The sequence below is a fragment of the Oncorhynchus tshawytscha genome, linkage group LG31 (genome assembly GCF_018296145.1).
Source record: "Oncorhynchus tshawytscha isolate Ot180627B linkage group LG31, Otsh_v2.0, whole genome shotgun sequence".
Taxonomy (NCBI): Eukaryota; Metazoa; Chordata; class Actinopteri; order Salmoniformes; family Salmonidae; genus Oncorhynchus; species Oncorhynchus tshawytscha.
In genome coordinates this window covers 725,251-741,361 of record NC_056459.1, presented here as the reverse complement: position 1 = coordinate 741,361, position 16,111 = coordinate 725,251, and the positions used below count along the sequence as shown (strand labels likewise).

Sequence of the window (16,111 nt, the reverse complement as noted above, 5' to 3'; positions counted from 1 at the left end):
CCTAGCAACACAATTTGTTTATTGTCATTCATGCCATGTCAGAGCTTAATATCAATGACAGAGTTGCAAGGGAAGAAAAGAGAGAGAGAGCACTTAGACAATCTTGCAAAGCAAATTGGTCAATGTAACATTTCTAATGTTAAGTCATGTTAAATTCTCTCTTTAATTGTTAAATGAACACTCATTGGTGTAAAAGAATACCAGTGTTGATGTTAATAACCAGTGTTAAACCAAAACCACGCCCATCATTATCATATTTCCCAGCATGATCTACTGCAGGCATATTTTTAGAATTGTTTCAATATCTATGTATTTGCATGTACATTCATTAATCTTATTCTTCTCAAATATAACTAACATACATTTTTCTAAACTAATCCAATCTGGTACTTGGACTTCCGCACCATTACTGAAATAGTTGTTCCAGTTAAAATGGTTAAGTTGGCCTTATATGCTAATCTTCTCAACCCAGTAGTTGTTCTGAATGCAGGATGAGTGTCATTAAAAATTCTAAATGTTTTATATCCACACTCTGGCTGGATTCCAATAGAAATTACACATCGCTTTGCAAGCCAGCCTAATGTGACTTGCAGGCATGATGTGGCCTGTAAACAATGAGTTTCAGGTCACTGTTTAATGGTAAAAGGCCTTAAGAAATACATGATATATTGTGTTACATAATAAAAACTGTATGATAATGTATTCACTTATGTATTCACTTGGTGGAGGCCACAGGGCTGAAAATGGATGAATGCAACAACCATGTCTCTGTCACTAACAAATACAGTCATGGGTGGTAACTCTAAACTTCACTCGAAAGGCAAGGCGGGCCTTCTGGGAAATTTGAAAATAAGGCTTTTACACTGAGCAGTGTGTTAATTTAACACTGAAAAGTGTGGATCTGTATAGACACTGGACCTGTGTTAAATGTAACGCTATCTGTGTTGATTTAACACTGTCAGTGTTAATCTAACACTGGAGAATTTGATGTGTAGCAAATGTCATGCAACATCTCAAGAACAACTTGAGATGGCCTGACTTGACTGTACATTGTGGAATGTACTGTAGTATAGTGTTGCATTGCGTCATAGATGGGCAAAGGGAGAAAGAAGGAATGCAAATATAAAAACATTTAGTATTGCATGTGTGTCAGTGTATATCAAGATTAATCAGCTCTACAGGTGTGTAAATGTGTCAAAATTTCACATCAATGAATGGCAGAATGAATTATATATACATATAATAAAGTATAGTGTGCTATATAGGGGGGAAGTATATCAACATAATGGCATGTACTGCTGCAATGTAAGTAATTGTAGTGTAGTTTATTTTAGTACCAAATACTGGGTTTATGTATGTGTGTATGAACATGTATGTGCTATTATGGTGTTGCAACATATACTGTACTGCATGGTATTATTATTATTATGGTATTAGCACTCCTGTTTGAAGGGTGGGTTGTATAATGTACTGTAGTTTGTATTAGGGTAGTGAGGTGTCTATCAGTTTGGTGTTGGTGTGTATTGTAATGTCCGGACTGGACCGGTGGTAAACTCCTATGAGGCCTCCTTTGTCTTCTCCTCCTCGGTTGCTGCTGGTGCTGGCTCCTCCACCTTTTTCACCTCTTCCACCTTTTCTGCCTCTACGACTGCCTCTGCTGGTGCCTCTACAGTTGTGGCTGTCTCTGGCTCAGCCTGTGCCTCCTCTGGCTGTGCCTCAGCTTCTGCCTTCTCTTCCTTTACCTCTGTTGCTGCTGGTGCTGGTGCATTCTTGGTCTCTGTTGTAGCGGCCGCACTCTCAGCTGGCGTGTCCACGGCAGCGGTGCATTGCACGCTCAGGGAGGTTGCTAGGTAGCCCACCAGCTTCATGTACTCCTCGAAGTTGACTTTACCGTCCTGGTTAGCATCCAGGCCCTGTTGCATTTTCTTCACCGCCTCGGAGCTGTCAGTGTCCTGGGTACAGAGTAGAGACGGGCAGACGTGACTCAAAGGTGACACCAGCAGAGGTGACCTCTGTAGTAACTGACCCCTTACATCACAAAATGCAGTACTGTTTGTGCAGCCTGATTAATACATAGACCTTGATTTAACCAAGTTTAAGAGTTAATCCATGTTGGTGCAACACACCCTATTTTATATGTTGGTCTGTAGTGTCTCCTATTTCATACATACCATAGATATCTTACTAGTGCAGCAGGCAGCATAGCGGTTAGAGAAATAAGCCAGCAACCGGAGGTTTGCCAGATTGTATCCCAGGTCTGATGGGAAAAATCTGGTGGGAAGTGAGCTGGCAACCGAAGGGTTGCTGGTATTAAATCCTAGACACTGTTGCCTGCTGTTGTGCCCATGAGCAGGGTACTTAACCTCCCACAACTGCTACAGGGCGCCCAGTATGACAGCTCCCTGCTCCAACCTGTATATGTACAGTGGCGTCCAAATGTATTGACACCCTTGATAAATATGAGCAATAATATATAAAATAACGAATTCAAATACTGAGCTATATTGAACGCTTAAAAAAAATTGGGAAATTATATTAATTTATACTAATGAAATTGCTCAGAGAAAGAGATTTAGTTAACAATTAATACTTTTTTCTCTCAAAAAAGGTAGGGGTCAAAATTGTCACCCCTATCCATGCTAACCTTCCCTCTTATTTATTAATGGTGAGAGGTTAGCATTTCTTTGGGGTATGATCTTTGACCCTCTGTAAATTTCTCACGTATCATTATCATTCATTCAGGATTATCCGTAATCATGATAGCATCCACATTAATGCAGAAGTGTTTAGAAACGTATTCTGTTCTTATTTATAATAAACGTGACTCCAAAATGACACAATACATTACTTATAATACATTTGGACACAAATAATCTGAAACGCAACCAAAACTAACTGCAAATGCATCCAACAAGTCGCAAACTTGATGTAGTCATTGCATGCTAGGAATATGGGACCAAATACTCAACTTTTGACTGCTTCATTTTAAGAATCTTTAGGGGTGTCAATTATTTGGACCCCTACATTTTTTAGATTTGTTTGTATTACTTAGAGAAATATATTTTGTTCAATATTTTTGTATGAGTAATTGAATTAGTATAAAATAATATAATTCCCCCTTGACTTTTTCCACATTTTGTTACATTTCAGCCTTATTCTAAAATTGATTAAATTGTTTTGTTTTTACTCATCAATCTACACACAATACCCCATAATGACAAAGCAAAAACAGGTTTTAAATTTATTTGTAAAATGTATCAAAAAAAGAAACTGAAATATTACATTTACATAAATATTCAATCCCTTTACTCAGTACTTTGTTGTAGCACCTTTGGCAGCGATTACAGCCTTGAACCTTCTTAGGTTTGACGGTACAAGCTTGGCACCTCTGTATTTGGGGAGTTTCTCCCATTCTTCTCTGCAGATCTCTCAAGCTCTGTCAGGTTGGATGGGGAGCGTTGCTGCACAGCTATTTTTAGGTCTTTCCAGAGATGTTCGATTGGGTTCAAGTCCGGGCCACTCAAGGATATTCAGAGACTTGTCCCGAAGCAACTCCTGCGTTGTCTTGTCTGTGCGCTTAGAGTCGTTGTCCTGTTGGAAGGTGAACCTTCGCCCCAGTCTGGGGTCCTAAGCACTCTGGGGAAGATTTTCATCAAGGAGCTCTCTGTACATTGCTCCGTTCATCTTTCCCTCAATTAAAATCAAATCAAATTTTATTTGTCACATACACATGGTTAGCAGATGTTAATGTGAGTGTAGCGAAATGCTTGTGCTTCTAGTTCCGACAATGCAGTAATAACCAACAAGTAATCTAGCTAACAATTCCAAAACTACTACCTTATAGACACAAGTGTAAGGGGATAAAGAATATGTACATAAAGATATATGAATGAGTGATGGTACAGAGCGGCAATTCTGACTAGTCCTCCAGTCCCTGCAGCTGAAAAACATCCCAACAAAAACATCCCACAGCCCACAGCATGATGCTGCCACCACCATGCTTCACCGTAGGAATGCTGCCAGGTTTCCTCCAGACGTGACGCTTGGCATTCAGGCTAAAGAGTTCAATCTTGGTGTCATCAGACCAGAGAATCTTGTTTCTTATGGTCTGAGAGTCCTTTAGGTGACTTTTGGCAAGCAGGCTGTCATGTGCCTTTTACTGAGGAGTGGCTTCTGTCTTGCCACTCTACCATGAAGTGCTGCAGAGAATGTTGTCCTTCTGGAAGGTTCTCCCATCTCCACAGAGGAACTCTGGAGCTCTATCAGAGTGACCATTAGGTTCTTGGTCACCTCCCTGAACAAGGCCCTTCTCCCCTGATTGCTCAGTCTGGCCATTTGGCCAGCTCTAGGTAGAGTCTTGGTGGTTCCAAACTTCATGAAAGCTAACTGTGTTCTTGAGGACCTTCTATGCTGCAGACATGTTTGTGCACCCTTCCCCAGATCTGTGCCTCGACACAATCCTCAATCTCAAGGTTCTACGGACAATTCCTTCGACCTCATGACTTGGTTTTTGCTCTGACATACACCGTCAACTGTGGGACTTTATATAGACAAGTGTGTGCCTCTCTAAATCATGTCCAATCAATTGAATTTACAACAGGTGGACTCCAATCAAGTTGTAGAAACATCTCAAGGATGTTCAATGGAAACAGGATGCACCTGAGCTCAAATTCGAGTCTCATAGCAAAGGGTAGAATACGTATGTAAATAAGATATTCCTGTTTTTTAATTTTAATACATTTGCAAAAAAAACAACAAAAAATGTTTTCAGTTTGTCATTATGGGGTATTGTGTGTCGATTGATGAGGGAAAAAAAATATTTAATACATTTTAGAATAATGCTGTAACGTAACAACATTTGGAAAAAGGGAAGGGGTCTGAACACTTTCCAAATGCCCTGTAGCTCAATCAAAGTGTTCAAAAAAGGTGTAGTGTTTATAGCTGGTTTATAACCATGGTGAGTGTACAGGCTGCTAACTGACCATCATGATGTTGTGGAGCTGGCTCTTCACCAGCTTCTGGAAGTCATTCCCTCCCAAACTCTCCTTCCCTTTGGCTGATTTCAGGAAGACACCCACTACCGTCTGAATGGCTGACTCCATGACTGCTGTCTCTCTCTGCCCCGAGATAGAGGGGTATGGTTTTGTAGAGAGGGATGAACAGGGTGATTGGGGGAAAGGGGGGAGAGGAAGCAGGTAAGAAGGAATGAGAGAGAGAAAACAGAGATGGTACGAGATATTGAGTGACACAGGCAATGCACATTTGACAAAATTATTTCCATAACAATCTATTTTAAGGAGATAAAGATAGGACACCACAGTGGGAAAAAGAAACGGTGGATGTCCTTGAGATACACAAAGGCTTGTCATTTCAGGTGTTGAGTCTGGAACTCCTTGGTAGAATAGGGTAGGTACGCAATGGATAGGCGATGTGCGATAAACTAAGAGGGCGAGAGAGTCTGACTGAAAGACAAGCGGCGATGCGCAATGGAAGTTCGGATCTTTGATTGGTCATCTGATCTACTGAAGCCACTATTGGTCCAAGGTTTCAGATTACCTCAGGGATTACCTGCCATCTGTCTCTCTACCTTTCTATCTCTCTCTCTCTTTATATGTCTCTCTCTCTTTCTTTATCTGTCTTGCTTTATCTCTGTTGCCTCCTCACACCCTTATGCACTCTCATGTGACAAAAAAAAGTATGATTTTTTTGAGGGACAGACATTTTACATCGTGAATATGTTAGTATGTGTGCGTGCATGCGTGTTAGTGTGTGCTGTATGCGCCTTTATATGTGAGTAATCCGGTATGTATGTAATATAGCCCGTAAGCGTTGGCCTGATTGAATGAGATATGCGTGATGTGTCCTATTAATCACAATAGACAGCTGTATGTGTAAGATGGCCCTCACATGGAGCACAAAATACAATGCATGCCAGTGAGTGACACATCCATGCAGGAATTCCCATTCCTTTCTGTCAGAGGAGATCACTTAAACAGGATAGGAATGTACAGGCCACACTAGTTTGCCCCAAAGCAGTGGAGGGAGATGTTTGCTCGTTTAATGAACCAACCTCACTCGATTGTCAACTTTAGTATTTAAATGTAGCACACACACTACACACACACGACCGCCAAGAAAAAGCATACACTGTAAAGGGATTACTGTGAATTTGACAGTAGCTTACAGGCAGCTCGGTGGCAAGTCAAATTCTGTATTTCATATTACAGTACACCTACTGAAATACAAATACAGTATCAGAGCAAGTCCAGTGTAATGATACACAGTACAATATGTAAAATTCACTGCATTATAGTGTAAAAAAGTATATGCTACCATAATCGGAATCAATACAAATATGAATTCATTAATACAATTCATTGAGGGGTTTGTATTTCACAGTATTTTACTGTAAATACAAGGGATTAATGCAAGCAGGTTAGCTCCTGGGTAACTTGTTAACAAATACAGTATATTATTGTATATTTGGTGTTTTATAATACTTGCACTTCTAGAGGCTTTAACAAAGGCTTCCAAACTATAGGAACTACAGGGCAAAACAGACCAAAAGGACGTTGCAAAATGCTCAACCATTTTGTTGTGTTACTAACATGCTGACCACACATACACTACCGTTCAAAAGTTTGAGGTCACTTAGAAATGTCTGTGTTTTTGAAAGAAAAGCAAATTTTTTGTCCATTAAAATAACATCAAAGTGATCAGAAATACAGTGTAGACATTGTTAATGTTGTAAATGACTATTGTAGCTGGAAACGGCTGATTTTTAATGGAATACAGTGCCTTGCGAAAGTATTCGGCCCCCTTGAACTTTGCGACCTTTTGCCACATTTCAGGCTTCAAACATAAAGATATAAAACTGTATTTTTTGTGAAGAATCAACAACAAGTGGGACACAATCATGAAGTGGAACGACATTTATTGGATATTTCAAACTTTTTTAACAAATCAAAAACTGAAAAATTGGGCATGCAAAATTATTCAGCCCCCTTAAGTTAATACTTTGTAGCGCAACCTTTTGCTGCGATTACAGCTATAAGTCGCTTGGGGTATGTCTCTATCAGTTTTGCACAGAGAGACTGAAATTTTTTCCCATTCCTCCTTGCAAAACAGCTCGAGCTCAGTGAGGTTGGATGGAGAGCATTTGTGAACAGCAGTTTTCAGTTCTTTCCACAGATTCTCCATTGGATTCAGGTCTGGACTTTGACTTGGCCATTCTAACACCTGGATATGTTTATTTTTGAACCATTCCATTGTAGATTTTGCTTTATGTTTTGGATCATTGTCTTGTTGGAAGACAAATCTCCGTCCCAGTCTCAGGTCTTTTGCAGACTCCATCAGGTTTTCTTCCAGAGTGGTGCTGTATTTGACTCCATCCATCTTCCCATCAATTTTAACCATCTTCCCTGTCCCTGCTGAAGAAAAGCAGGCCCAAACCATGATGCTGCCACCACCATGTTTGACAGTGGGGATAGTGTGTTCAGGGTGATGAGCTGTGATGCTTTTACGCCAAACATAACATTTTGCATTGTTGCCAAAACGTTCAATTTTGGTTTCATCTGACCAGAGCACCTTCTTCCACATATTTGGTGTGCCTCCCAGGTGGCTTGTGGCAAACTTTAAACGACACTTTTTATGGATATCTTTAAGAAATGGCTTTCTTCTTGCCACTCTTCCATAAAAGGCCAGATTTGTGCAATATACGACTGATTGTTGTCCTATGGACAGAGTCTCCCACCTCAGCTGTAGATCTCTGCAGTTCATCCAGAGTGATCATGGGCCTCTTGGCTGCATCTCTGATCAGTCTTCTCCTTGTATGAGCTGAAGGTTTAGAGGGACGGCCAGGTCTTGGTAGATTTGCAGTGGTCTGATACTCCTTCCATTTCAATATTATCGCTTGCACAGTGCTCCTTGGGATGTTTAAAGCTTGGGAAATCTTTTTGTATCCAAATCCGGCTTTAAACTTCTTCACAACAGTATCTCGGACCTGCCTGGTGTGTTCCTTGTTCTTCATGATGCTCTCTGCGCTTTTAACGGACCTCTGAGACTATCACAGTGCAGGTGCATTTATACGGAGACTTGATTACACACAGGTGGATTGTATTTATCATCATTAGTCATTTAGGTCAACATTGGATCATTCAGAGATCCTCACTGAACTTCTGGAGAGTTTGCTGCACTGAAAGTAAAGGGGCTGAATAATTTTGCACGCCCCATTTTTCAGTTTTTGATTTGTTAAAAAAGTTTGAAATATCCAATAAATGTCGTTCCACTTCATGATTGTGTCCCACTTGTTGTTGATTCTTCACAAAAAAATACAGTTTTATATATTTATGTTTGAAGCCTGAAATGTGGCAAAAGGTCGCAAAGTTCAAGGGGGCCGAATACTTTCGCAAGGCACTGTATCTACATTGGCGTACAGAGGCCACCATCACTCCTGTGTTCCAATGGCATGTTGTGTTAGCTAATCCAAATGTATCATTTTAAATGGGTAATTGATCATTAGAAAACCCTTTTGCAATTATGTTAGCGCAGCTGAAAAATGTTGCGCTTATTAAAAGAAGCAATAAAACTGACCTTTTGGCTAGATGAGTATCTGGAGCATCAACATTTGTGGGTTCGATTACAGGCTCAAAATGGCAAGAAACAAATAACTTTATTCCGAGAAATGTTCTTGTTCTGAGAAATGAAGGCTATTCCATGCGAGACATTGCCAAGAAACTGAAGATCTCATACAATGCTGTGTACTACTCCCTTCACAGAACAGCACAAACTGTCTCTAGCCAGAATAGAAAGAGTGGGAGGTCCCGGGGCACAACTGAACAAGAGGACAAGAACATTTGAGTGTCTAGTTTGAGAAACAGACGCCTCACAAGTCCTCAACTGGCAGCTTCATTAAATAGTACCCGCAAAACACATGTCTCAATGTCAACAGTGAAGAGGCGAGTCCGGGATGCTGGCAGCAAGTCCTGCCACTCACATCTCCTCATTGGGGTTTAGGAGCATATACCCACGTCGGTGATTGAAAGATGAACTGAGCTGAATATGTGTTTAAAATTCACTGCTCGATTGAGGGACCTTACAGATAATTGTATGTGTGGGGTACAGAGATGAGGTAGTCATTCAAAAATCATGTTAAACACTATTATTGCACACAAGAGTGAGTCCTTGCAACTTCAGTGACTTGTTAATATTTAAAAAAAACTTGATTAGGCTTGCCATAACAAAAGGGTTGAATACTTATTGAATCAAGACATTTCAGCTTTTAATTTTGAATGAATAAAAAAAAGGTTATAAAATAATTCCACAATTTAATCCATTTTAAATCTGGGCTGGAACACAACAAAATGTGGAAAAATTCAAGGGGTGTGAATACTTTCTGAAGGCACTGTATAAATTGATATATCCACGTATGAGTTAAATTGGTACAGTCACGATTCTTGCATTTCCATTTCTGTCCTATTCTTACATGTATTATTTACTTGGTGGCCTGGCTGCAACCTGGCTATGCCTTCTCACGGTCAGGGTCAGTGACAGTCGACCTCATCTCCAAACGGTCGCCAGACAGCATGTGTCGAGCCGCACCACTCCCTAAATCTGATTAATGAACACAGGGCTTCTATTATTTAGCCAACGTCACAAGGACAGCTCTGACCCCGCCTCAGTTCCGACACACCAACTAATTCCTATTATTTGGAGCAAAAGGCAAACAAACTACTCAGCAAATAATTAAATATAGACAGAGGTTTCCCGTTTCACTCCAGAGCCCAAAGGAGATTGAGTGTTGTGTTTCCAAATGGGTGAATGTGATACAGTATGTGTTCTGAGTAATGGCAATACTACCACTCGTGTGGCATGAAATATTAAGAGAGGAACAAGTTAGGTTGTGGCTATATACTGCACCGAACAGGCTTGCAGTGCCTCTCTAACTTATCACATAGGTCTACTAAAATACTGCTGAACATCAATGGTGCACCAAGCTAAGAATGAGAATTCTGAGCCAGTTGAAGAGTGCCTTGAGCTCTGGTTGTTTACACAGGTTTTACTTTTGGACATTTATCATCATTGTAGATCTTTTAGGAAATAGGTTGTAGTATGTAGACTATGACAATTTATTTTATTTATTTAACCTATATTTAACTAGGCAAGTCAGTTAAGAACAAATTGTTATTTACAATGACGGCCTACTCTGGACAAACCCTAACCCGTACGACGCTGGGCCAATTGTGCACCGCCCTATGGGAATCCTCAATGCCTTAGACCACTGCTCCACTCGGGAGCAAGGCACAATGCGAATTATCACCCTTACACATACAATGTAACGGATAACTGTAAATGATAGACTGTAAATGATAGATTTCTTTTGTATTATCAACAGTATAATACTCTGAAACATTTTAATGCAGCATACTGTAAATTATGGTGCATTGTGGGAAAATGTTCTGGGTGGGGAAATAATTGCTGTATTTCTTATGGTACTGCAATTCCGCCCCACAGAATACAGTACCGTACCATATTTTTGGAGTGCAAAAAAACCACCTTTTGACCATTAGTGGGTGCATGGTATTGTTGTTTCTATCTCATTAACATATTTTGAGGCATGCCTTGTAAAACGCTATATTTGTTGCACCAGTGAGTGGGAATGCTGTACCAATTTAACTCATATGTGGTTATAATGCCCCATCAATTAAAAATGTATAGGGGACAGATTCAAGTGGCAGCAAGTCTTAAACTGTTAAGCATTTTGCCATGTCCCTTTGATCTGTTTTGCCCTTTAGTCGCTGCCAGTTCGCAAGCCTAAACTAAGGCCTCTAGAATGTGAAAGTGCTAAAAACACAAAATATTCATTAATATGCTGTAATGTTTGTAAACACCTTACCTAGCAGCCAACCTGCTTGCACCAAGCTCTTGTAATTATAGTAAAATACTTTGAAATACAAACCCTTCCCCTCAATGAATTTCATTCATTCATCCATTAACTCATTTATTAGTTCATTCCGATTATGGGAGCGTTTACTCTTTTTTTTCTTCTTAAACTTTGTGTCATTGCAGTGGTTTCTTTGATATTATATTTACTTTAGTGGGTGTACTGTAATATGACAAACATAATTGTACTTGCCACCGAGCTGCCTGTAAGCTACTGTCAAAATCACGGTAACCCCTTTACAGTGTAGGTTTACCCATAGGTTATATGTTCTTTCGGATAGTCCATACATTTTATGCCAGTTGTACAAACCAGACAGGCTCATATGGCCCACGGTAGGCTAGATAACAGCTGATCGATCCGTTTACAAAAGAGGCTCACTTATCTCAGGTATGTTTTGTTTGAGTGTGCACACGCTATGACTGATCAATAGCTATGCGTTTATGATAAATAATGCACTAACGTAGTTAAATCGTTTTTCCCCCTTTGAATTCAAACGTTATCGGCTACTTGCAACGTAAAAAATAACGAGTCTTTCTTGGAGTCTCCAAAAGCGTCGTCGTTGGCACTGTCCCTCGATGAGAGCGTGTAGAAAGTTCCTGCGAGGGTGAATCTAAAACGTGGCACACGCGTTATGATTTAAGCAAGTTTACAGTACAAAACCTTTTCAATAAAATATGGACAAAATGTATAACTCACCATATACTTCCTACAGGACAAGCGAACAGATCAAATGTGCCCAACTTTGTGTTTGTTTTCCTTCTTTTCCGTCTATCTCCGCTGCTTTGAGACCGCAAAAGAAACTTGCCAAACTAGCGCTGCATAATCTCTTCCGTGATTTAGTTTTTTCTTCTACTTTTTTTCCTGACAAGGCAAAGGGCGTGTACCTGGAAGAGTGCGACAAAATAAAGGGGGAATGTGGAAAAGATAAGACACTTTTTTTATGAGGGGCAGAAATGTGTATCACAACCTTGGAACCTAATTCCTATTTATTCTATTATCTTTGGTATGTGGTGCTAGTTTAGATTATGTGTGATTTGTATTGTTCCACGCCAATAATTCGAATTCATAGAAGGCTGTGTTGAGGAGACATTGAGGTTTGAGTGTTGAGCTGCTTTTAACCCTTTTGTATCCAACATTGACTTCCAGCTGCATTTTATTAAATGAACACAAGTCTAGCTGTTAGCCTACTGTATGTTTGGACAGTAGTGATCTTTACCCCCCTCATACACCCAGACTCATGGGAGTGGCAACTGCCTCAGGAGCATATCCAGACCACTCCAGGACCACAACACTAAAATGCATGTAGACACACACGCCCTGAGGGAGTGTTTCATGCTGTATCAGTGTGTCATTGTTTGTCAGAGTAGACACAGTCATTAGTCATCAGTCACACCCACACTGGCACCTTGCTGTGTTTAATTAGGATACAAAGTCTACAGTTGCCCCGTATCAAAATTGCAATGGAAATGCCTAACTTGTGAAGCATCGCTTAGCAGAATAAAATGGAGGGAAGTGTATGCTATAACACAGCGGGTGAGCATGCCAGAGAAAATAGCAGTGAATGTGTCCCAAATGGCACCCTATTCCCCATATAGGGCACTATTTTTGACCTTTCACTAAACAAACAACTTCATTAAACAATAGAGTACAGGGACAGGTAGTATTTGTACAGACACCAAGCAGCTCTCCTTTATCCAATGTATTGTTGTTGACCTAGGAAAAACGTATATTGGTAATGGAGACACAGAGATGGTAAATAGCAGCAGGGATGTAGACTGCATTTACATCACTGTGTAACACTTGGAAAGGCAGCGTTGTATAGGCATTATAAACCCGTATGGAATCGTTTTGCTGTACCTGGTGTAGTTGTGGGAGCAGTGTAGGGTTATGATCCAATTATGCTATTAAATCAATGTTGTAATACAGCCACACTAAATGAGAGAATGCACAAGAGGGGGGTGGACAGAGCCAGACTGGGACCAGAGATTGAGCCCGGCATTTCTAGCACAGGCACATTTCCCCCCCTCTAGGCTTCCACCTGAGTAATATATGTCATATACTGAGGCCAGTGAACCATAGGAGACAGAATGCGAGTTAAGACAATGGATCCTTTTATTCAAAGTCACCTGCTTTAGAAAATGATCAACTAAAGAATTGTGCATGTCAATTCAGATCAAAAGTTTACCACACAGCTACATTCAGGATAATTTAATTGGACTGTAGCCTAATGCACAATGCTAGTCCAACAGATTCCCATGAAGTCTTTTTATTGGCTAAAAGCCCCCTTGCTTGTTGGCAAGTTTTCCAATCAGCTGCCAAAACTCCAAAAATGTCAGCTCCCCATCATTGTTTTCGTCCAACGAGCCCATGAGCTGCTCGATCACGGCTGGATCGCTGGCGTTCTGCAGGCAATCAGAGAGGAGAAAGGGGACAGTGATCCATTCAGGCCCAGACTGGGTTAACAATGAGCTGCATGGTTAAGGCTACTCTGCCATCTAATGGTAAATAATAGTACAGTACTATAGAACAAATGGCACAGAGTTCCACAAACTTTGGTTGCAAAGTGCTGTTTTTGATATCACGTCATTCAGCCACTCACTCACGGCTCTAGATAATTTATTGCGAAATGGATGCCAAGTATGAAGTGGGTGCTGAAGAGGACTAAGGCTTGTGTCCCAAATGGTACCCTATTCCCTGTGTAGTGCACTACTTTTGGCCAGGGCCCATAAGGTTCCGGTCTAAAGAAGTGCACTACATATAAAATAGGGTGCCATTTGGGACTCAGTCAGATTTACCTTGACAAAAGTAGGTAGTTGAAAGGCCACCAGGCTGCTGAACTCCCCTTTGCTCAAGGTGTTTGAGGATCCATCCTTTCCAGCAAAGGTCTTGAACTGGGAGACAAGTACATTGATGGCAGATTCCATTGTAGTGAGTCTGTATGAAGGAGTTGACTGCAAATACATGACAAGAGAAAGAAACCAGTCTGCTTATGAATTGTCAATACATGTTATTACAAAGTTTTTATACATTGTTGAAGCAGACTTTAAAATAAAGCCAGCAGTAAATTAAGAAAAACCAGAAAATCATGTGAAATCAGATTCAGAGAGAAGACAGACAGAACAGCATTAAAGGAAAACCAGTCATATGTCGTCTCACCTGATGAGGTATGGTCTGGTTGCAGCAGGTATGGAGAACCTTGTCTTGTCTTTCCAATCTTTCTTCCCCTCTTTTATTGTCTCCATCCCCCCTTGATGATGCAGACGTCAGCGGAAAACCAACAAGTTTCCATCAGGATATTCTTATCTAGCTTTCTAATTTTCCATCACACCTTCTGGAAGGCACACAATCACTCCCAGACCCAAATGCACATACAAATTTGACATACCGCTGGACATAAACAAATATATTGATACAATGGGAGTTTACTACAGTCCAATTCAATACTATTCTGTAGTTTTGATGTTATAAACAATTGATCAAAAGTCAGCAAATAACTTCTGCAATATTGCTGACAGGACAATTTATTTCAGTTGGTTTCCTTGCAGTGTTGTGGACTTAGGATAACATCTCTGTCAGCTCCCTTTAATCAGGAACCTGAATCAAAACTGAATCAGCATAGATGCATTCATACATAACATCTCTCAAACCCTACATTGATGACAAAATGGTTTGAAGAAAATGTTGTATCATCAAATGATAGTGATCCAGGAGTGTAAGTCTGCACACGAATGTATGCATATCGGAGAGAGAGAGCGAGAACACAAGAGAGAGAACGTGTGTGTGTGTATGCATCTCTGAGAAAAAGTGTGCGGTGGTGTTTCCTCAGGTTTTAAAATGGGAGGCCTGTTGACTATGTATCTAGGCCTAGTGGGGAGGCCCAGTAGTAAAGCTTCTGCTTGACCAGTTGTTTGGGAGATGTAGAATGTTAGGTATGGACAGGAATCATCCATCATTACTGACAGCTTTACTAATCAGTTAATCTAATCAGGACTGGTACAGACTCACTGCTTCAGTCACACATAGGTTACCTCCCCAACAGAACCCTAATTCCCTGTATAGGCCACTACTACCCACAATGGTGGAAAAAGTACCAAATTGTCATACTTGAGTAAAAGTAAAAAGATACCTTAATAGAAAAGTTACCCAGTAAAATACTACCTGAGTAAAAGTAAAAGTATTTTGTTTTAAATATACTTAAATATCAAAAGTAAATGTAATTACTAAAATATACATAAGTATCAAAAGTAAAAGTCTAAATAATTTAAGATTCCTTTATATTAAGCAAACCAGACGTCAATCCAACGCTCAGCCTTAATTTACAAACTAAGCATGTGTGTTTAGTGAATCCCCAGATCAGAGGCATGACCAGGGATGTATTCCTGGCCGGCTAAGAATTCAAAATGTAATGAGTAATGTAGTGAAGTAAAAGTTATCAATAATATAAATAGTAAAGAACCCCCCCCCCCAAAAAACAAATCTACTTAAGTAGTCCTTTAAAATATTTTTACATAAGTGCTTTACACTGCTGACTACCCATATGGCCAAAAGGTCAAAAGTAGTGGACTATAAAAGGAATTGTAGGGTGCCATTTCAGAAGCAGTCACAGTGCTGTGCTTATGTGTGCTGCGTGTGGACATGTGTGGACATGTCTTTGTGTGCATGCTTCTTAGAGGTTCTTACAAGGTTTTATTATTACTTACAGGGGATTAGTCTGTGTCATAAATACTTTTGTCTAGTAATATGGACTCAACAAAATATTAATTCCCCACTTCCCCCTCTGCCAGTAGCCTAAGTGACACACACTTAAGCCTGGTTCACACTACAGGCCTTAATGCTGATTGTTCAAACAGCAAGTTACAAGTGACCAAATCAGATGTGTTCAGACAGCAGTCATTTGCTGGCATGGCTACGCTTGTTGTCATAGCGTAGCCATAACGGCAGGTGTATGTGCAGTGGTGCAGGTTGATTGGTGGTGCTTGTGCTTCCTATTCCTCAGAAGTTATGTAGCAAGCTAAGGTGACAACAATGCCTGCCTTATACGTTTCCAAGTGGCTTTGAATGTTCAAAATCATAGTGTAAGAACACAAACTTTCAAAGGGAGTCATTTTTGGCAAGTCACAACAGTCAGCTATAGCTAGGTAGCTGTTTAGCTTTCTGGTACATTCACTC

At 40.3% G+C, this 16,111-nt stretch overlaps 2 protein-coding genes across 2 annotated transcripts; both read right to left on the bottom strand.

Moving 5' to 3' along the window:
- Window positions 1–11,795, bottom strand: LOC112230004 (eukaryotic peptide chain release factor GTP-binding subunit). The gene is made up of 3 exons (XM_024396204.2): window positions 11,639–11,795; window positions 4,983–5,117; window positions 1–1,952 (listed from the first exon to the last, which is right to left on the bottom strand). The coding sequence occupies exons 1-3, from the start codon at window positions 11,639–11,641 to the stop codon at window positions 1,557–1,559; spliced, it is 534 nt and encodes a 177-aa protein (XP_024251972.1). The 5' UTR covers window positions 11,642–11,795; the 3' UTR covers window positions 1–1,556.
- Window positions 11,796–13,030: 1,235 nt separating this feature from the next.
- On the bottom strand, window positions 13,031–14,247 carry LOC112229296 (protein S100-A11). Its single transcript, XM_024395128.2, has 3 exons — window positions 14,099–14,247; window positions 13,738–13,893; window positions 13,031–13,344 (listed from the first exon to the last, which is right to left on the bottom strand). Exons 2-3 carry the CDS (start codon window positions 13,864–13,866, stop codon window positions 13,216–13,218), a joined length of 258 nt encoding a protein of 85 aa, XP_024250896.1. The 5' UTR covers window positions 13,867–13,893; window positions 14,099–14,247; the 3' UTR covers window positions 13,031–13,215.
- Between the last annotated feature and the right edge of the window lie 1,864 nt (window positions 14,248–16,111).

What these genes read in the sequence shown, in the direction of transcription:
- LOC112230004 (XM_024396204.2), bottom strand. An exon ending in AGCTCCACAACATCATGATG is followed by an intron (nt 1,953 to 4,982) that starts GTCAGTTAGCAG and finishes CTCTGTACCCAG; the next exon opens with GACACTGACAGCTCCGAGGC.
- LOC112229296 (XM_024395128.2), bottom strand. Translation starts at nt 13,866, where the DNA reads ATGGAATCTGCCATCAATGTACTTGTCTCCCAGTTCAAGACCTTTGCT. An exon ending in AACTACCTACTTTTGTCAAG is followed by an intron (nt 13,345 to 13,737) that starts GTAAATCTGACT and finishes GATTGCCTGCAG; the next exon opens with AACGCCAGCGATCCAGCCGT.